Source organism: Phalaenopsis equestris, unplaced genomic scaffold (genome assembly GCF_001263595.1).
Source record: "Phalaenopsis equestris unplaced genomic scaffold, ASM126359v1 Scaffold000428, whole genome shotgun sequence".
NCBI lineage: Eukaryota > Viridiplantae > Streptophyta > Magnoliopsida > Asparagales > Orchidaceae > Phalaenopsis > Phalaenopsis equestris.
Genome location: NW_018164869.1, coordinates 5,682,002 through 5,688,457, shown reverse-complemented (window position 1 = coordinate 5,688,457; position 6,456 = coordinate 5,682,002). Strand labels below are relative to the sequence as shown.

The window sequence follows — 6,456 nt, the reverse complement described above, 5'->3', positions numbered from 1 at the left end:
GGAAAAAAAAATCATTAGCTATAAACACGCACACATAATTGTTGTATAAAAGAATACAAAACAACAAGCCTTTATCGTCCCAATACATGAGATCAACTACGTGAATCATTTTTCTCCATCGTCCTATTGAGTGTCATACTTTCATTTAACTCTAATACATTAAGATCATTTTTTTATACATCATGCCTGAGTCATTTTAGGCCTACCTCTATCTTTCTTAACATAAATTTAATCTAAAATATCTTTCCTAACCGAATCATTAGATGGAAGGCATCTAATGCGACCAAATCATCTAAAGATAATCTCTTTGATCTTCAATTTAAATGATTCACGTCAAGATATTTTTCAAAAAAAACTTCACATTGATTATCAACTACCTAACACAGCCCTCCACTCGCATCTAAGACTTGGGACCCGACAATAACAAACAATCTAATATATAAATATTAGGAGCTTATGAAACATGCATGTATCAAGGCAATTTATCCTTTGGAACAAGAAAAATAAAGACTATGGGCCTAAACCTACAGACAGAATCAAGACTAAAGGATGAAAACAGGCTTTACCGAATACCAACAAAAAAAAATTACAATTAAATATGTCCTCAAATCCAGAAAGATTCTCATCTTTAAGAGAACAAAATGCAAGAATGATTGTATAATATGCACAATAGAAGATAACGAAAGCTTAGAATTAGCTTTTCTCATCAACCGAAGTGATGGAATCTTGAATAGCCTGAGCAAAAGTGGCAACTTTATAGGTGAAGAATCCAACAAGCATGGGTATCAATTCCAAGTGTACGAACCCATGATCTGGAACTAGTATTCTGTATCAAAATAGAAGCACGTGCAAAATAATTATATCCATAAAGACCAGTATTAATCTATATAATTACCTACCTACCTATTCTTGAATGCAAAATATGCAAAGGATATGTGAGCAACAGCAGGTACGAATACAGAAATTCAGTGGAGGGACAGATACAGAGAATTTTCATTTTGAATAGATTTGGAATGGAAGGAACAATGAAGGGTGTTCTTGTAAATACAAAATGTAAATACATGTAAAAAAACTGCTTGGAGACAGATTACAACAATGTTTTGATGTGTGCACGCCTTTAGGGGTCATTTTAATCTCAAAATTTATATAAGTGACAATTTAGTCCCGGGACTTTTATAATATGAGATAAAATAGTCCCAATGAGGACTAATTTCGCCCATAAGAAAATAGTGTGGGGCCAAATTTAATATTTTTATAAATTCCGAGACTAAAATGATTGCATGTAAGGGGGACTATTCTGACAGTTTACTAGATAAAATATGGTAAAATAACTACAAGTTCCAGAAAGCAACTTGATAACATTGAAAATAGAAGGATAGTTATGAGTGGAAGTTTAAAGACAGAAATACGCTTACTCATTCCACCGATTATATATCATAACAATAGCCACTGGAACCAGTAATCTCGGTTGTCCAACAGCTGCCCTGTAGAAAAAATGTAGTGGTGTCACTTACAGAAAAGTTGGAGAACATATCCCTTTTTGCGCTTACTTTTCATTGTAACCAAGCAGTAAACGAATTTTCCTGAGCAAATCTAACATACATAATTTAACAAGAACAGAAATATAACCTTCTAGAATCAATTTAGCATGGTTTCTGTTTTACATTCTGTTAAATATAAGTTTACTCTAGTGCAAATTATTTTCCAAATTAATTCAGAGACAGCTCAAAGTAGCCAGCATAATGATGAAAAGACAGGTCAGTTAACTTTTAAAATACAAAGGAAATATCATTAGAGAAACTGACTGACACGGGACCATTCACACCCGCGAGCAATTCACGCCCGCAGGCGCGGCATATTCAACCAGTCCAGCGTCCCTGTTGGACCGGGACAATTCAAATCCACTTAAATCTCCCGATCCCACTCCTCTTCCGCGATCATTTCTTTCTCATGCCCTAATCTTCTGCCTCTTCCTACCCGTTGCAGCGCCCCTTCCTCCCCCTAGCTGTTGCAATCCCTCTTTTCATTTCCTACCATTTCCTCATCTTCCTTTCTCAGATCTTGCCATTGCTAGCTACTAGTTTACTCTCTATTTATGTGTTTTTGCTTAGGAATTAATCAGTGGTTGGTTTTCTGATTTTAGGTATTCTTCCTCATGTTCCCTCGCTAGAGGTTATATCCTTCAGTGGAGTGGTGCTACGGCTGTATCCCACCAATGTGGTGTGGATCTCCACTCCACTACTTCCACTTGACATCTCCCCTTGTCACTACCGCCCTCTCAGTTCCTCCAGCGAGTTGTTCGACCTCCCGCTAGGCTTCCACCAGCAGTCCCGCAAGCCACGACTCCTTTACCCTAATGTTGCACCACTCCCTAGATCTCCTCCTTTCTCTGTCGCACCTCCCAGATGTCCCCCAGCAGAAGGCCATGCCTCTAAGCCCCCCAAAATAGTCTGTCTTGCCTCCCAGCCCTTCCCCAGTAGGCTGCCGCACCATTCGGATCGTCCAGCACCCCTCCTACCTCCGCTAACCATCTGTAACTGGCTCTCCGCAACTCCTCGGCATTGAAGATTCATCTGACTCCCCTCTAGTCGTCGCCGACTCCTCCACCACACTCAACCCGGAAAGAAGACAAAGAGAGATTTGTCTCTTACAACAACGATTAACTGAGCTGAATGACAGGACCTGAAAATACCTATTCTCGGCTGTGACATCAAGAGTCGAATAGGAGACCGTGACGACGATCTAAATCCATTTCACTGCAATAACGTCAGTGATGACGAATATCGCCCAAGCCGCTTTAGCATTCACTATCGCAGGAGACCACACAAGGAACTCATTTTCGGCACCCATCAGAATATCAACATTAAAACAAACCTACCGGAATTCGACAGAAGCAGACCTCAACGACTTCATCGACTAGTTGCAAGTGATCAAACGTATCTTTGATTACAAGGAGGTACCCAAGGACAAACAGGTTATGCTTGTTGCTATCAAAGTAAAGAAAAGCGCGTCATTATGGTGGGACAACTTGCAACGGCAACGACAATGTGATGGGGACGACAAGTCACTAAGTGGGTCAAATAAAGAAGACAATGCATAAAAAAAAAAATTAAAAAAAACATGTCGCCCCCACTGTAGTCAGGATGTTCCTCCGGCTCCATAACCTACAGTCGTGCGACCTGTCGTTCGAGGAATTCACAACACAATTTGAACTGATCGAACAAAAGGAGCACACAATCGCCCGCTATTTCAGAGAGTTTAAAACCCGTAATTAGCAACATTGTACAACTTCAGCCATATTAGACACTAAACGATGTCCAGACTCTCACATTCAAAGTAGAACAACAAAAGGAAGCCAATTCTCAAAACTCCTTCCGACAGCTATCGGCATTCAAACCATCACCTCAAATCACATCTATCTCCAAGACCACGTCAGAAGCTGGTTGGTCACTACCAGGAGGCACGAAAACCACCCTGAGCATCACGAAACTCAAAAGGGTAAGTTCCTCTATGACAGTTCCTACATGAAAATGTATTAAATACCACGGGTACGACAAAATCTACGCCAATTGCCCCACCACATGCATTGTCTCTTTTACTAAAGGAGTCATCGATAAAATCGAGGAAGCTCAATCTAAGGATGGTTCGGAAAAAGCACTTCCCTTCCCCAGTGATGAAGGCGAACTATTGGTCATGCGGAGGGTCCTCCAATCAGAACCCGAAAGAGACCCTTCATGGCTACGACACAGCATCATTCGTACTACATGCACGGGAAAAGGCAAAATCTGCAATTTAATCATCAATGGCAGTAGTTGTGAAAACGTCGTATCCACCCTAATGTTCAAGAAGTTAGATTTAGCCACACAAAAACATCTACGATCCTACTCTCTCACCTAGATCAAAAAGAGAACGAGATTTGTGTCGATCAACAATGCTTAGTCGAATTCTCCGTCGGCAATCAACTACAAGAGCAAGTTTGAGGTGATGTAGTCACAATGGAAGCATGACAAATTCTCCTAGGAAGACCATGGCAATTTGACCAAAAAAACACAGCACGGCAGCTTCAAAAACATCTAAACATTCAAGAATGATGAAAAACATATCATTTTATCACCTGTAAAAGATGAGAGGGCCACGATCGAAACCGAAGACGCATTAATCTTGTGGGCCACCTTCCTGCAATCAGTTCGGAACACACTGATAGCTCTAGCTTTGATCCTCCTAGAAGGTACTAACAAGGATAATAAGATACTCAGACAACTTAAACCACTCCTACACACATTCCAATGCGATCTCCCAGACGCATTACCTCCACTACGAGACATCCAACATGCCATCAATCTCACACCAGGGTCGGTTCTACCAAACAGACCCGCCTACCGATTACGACCCACAGTACAAGGAACTCCAACTTTATGTGGAAGATCTTGTTAAGAGAGTATTAGTACACGAAAAAACCAGCTCATGTATTGTCCCCGCTCTCATCGTACCCAAGAAAGATGACTCCTAATGGATGTGCATTGACAGTCGTGTCATCAACAAAGTTAAAATCAAATATCACTTTCCAATAACACAACTCGACGATCTCTTAGATTAAATATACGGCGCCACCGATTTCTCAAAAATTGACCTACGGAGTGCTTATCATAAGATCATAATGCGATCAGTAAACGAGTGGAAGGCTGCCTTCAAGACACGAGATAGCCTTTATGAATAGACAGTAATTTCTTTCGGCCTGTCCAACTCACCCAACACCTTCATGCAGCTAATGAATCAACTCTTTAGAGTGCATATTGGAAAATTCATGGTGTTTCGATGATATTTTGGTTTATAATAAATCCCAAAAAAGACCACTTGCAACACCTACGAGCGGTATTCGAGGTCTTAGAATCCGAACAACTGTACGCTCGCCCCAAGAAGTGTCACTACCTCAAACTAAATCTGATTTTTGGGGCTACATTGTGTCTAGCACGGGAATACAAATGGACCCAACAAATAACCGTAAGCTGTGGACCGCACTGCAATCCTTTACCGAGCTTCGAAAATTTTTAGGGCTAACCTTCTTCCATTGAAAATTTGTTTGCAACTTTAGCACTATCATCGAACCCGTCACAAAGTTGTTGAAACGGAAAGAATTCACATTGACGGTCACAACCCATACCAACTTCGACATATTGAAGGAAAATATCACTCAAGCCACAGTTCTTGTCTTACTTGATTTCAACCAACCATTCGAGATTGAGTGTGACGCTTCCGACGTAAGCATTGGCGCTATGCTAAGTAAAGGTGGTCACCTCATGGCCTATTTTAGTTAAAAACTAAATGAGACTGGATGAAGATATTCCACCTATGACGAAGAATTTTATATCATTGTTAGGCTCTAAAACACTAGAGTCATTACCTACTCACACCGAGTTTACCCACTTCACGGATCATGAAGCTCTAAAATTTTTAAAAAGTGAGAATAAACTCAAAGGGGGTCACGCTACCTATGTAGAATTTTTAGCGTCCTTCCAGCTCCTACTCAAACACAAAGCCGGAAATCAAAATAGTGTCACGAACGCTCTAAGTCGTCGTAACCTCCTAATCACATCCTTGCAGAAGCACGTGATAGACTTTGAAGTTATCAAAGGCTTATACAAGATAGATGTAGACTTCCAGGAAATCTGAGAACAGTGTAGGAAGAAAACTCATGGGCAGCTCTACAAAGAAAACGACAAATTGTTCCGCCACAACAAGTTTGCATTCCTCAATGTTCTCTATGCGAAGCTATCATCCAGGAGAACCACAGTAGTGGATTGGCCGTCCCTTTTGGCAAAGATAAAACTCTCACTCGTGAAAGAACATTTTGTTGGCCCCGACTAACACAAGATGTAGAGTGACACGTCTGACAATGTAAAGTTTGTCATATCGCCAAAACACGTGGCCAAAATACAGGATTGTACACACATTTACTGGTCCTTGAAGCACCTCGAGTTGATGTCAGCATGGGCTGTCATAGGACTTCTACGCACACAAAGAAATAAGGATTTTGTCATGGTAGTAGTTGACCGTTTCTCGAAGATGGTGCATTTCGTCGCCTGCTACTGGACCATTACTTTTGTACTTTCGCGAAATCTTTCAGCTTCACAACATTCCCATGACCATTACTTTTGATCAGGACGTTAAATTTTTGAGCCACTTCTGGCGGACACTCTTGAGCAAATTAGGCACTAAACTCTAATTTAGTTCTGCAACAAATCCTCAGACAGATGGCCAGACTGAAGTAATTAATAAGAATCTTGGTAATCTTCTTCAATGATTCATAGGGAAAAATTTTAATAAGTAATATCTCAATCTCGCTCAAGTCGAATTTGCCTACAATAGATCAATAATCCAAACCACTGGACGCACGTCATTCAAAATTGTGTACGGCCGCAACCCGATCACACCCCTTACGTTAGTCTCACCTCACAC

At 40.8% G+C, this 6,456-nt stretch overlaps 1 protein-coding gene across 1 annotated transcript in view; it reads right to left on the bottom strand.

Annotated features, from left to right (window-relative positions):
* Positions 1-577: 577 nt before the first annotated feature.
* Positions 578-6,456, bottom strand: part of LOC110027422 — a 39,331-nt gene continuing 33,452 nt past the window's right edge. Inside the window, 2 exon segments of the mRNA XM_020728865.1 lie at positions 578-826; positions 1,416-1,484. Coding sequence (XP_020584524.1) covers positions 694-826; positions 1,416-1,484 — 202 coding nt within the window. The 3' untranslated portion in view covers positions 578-693.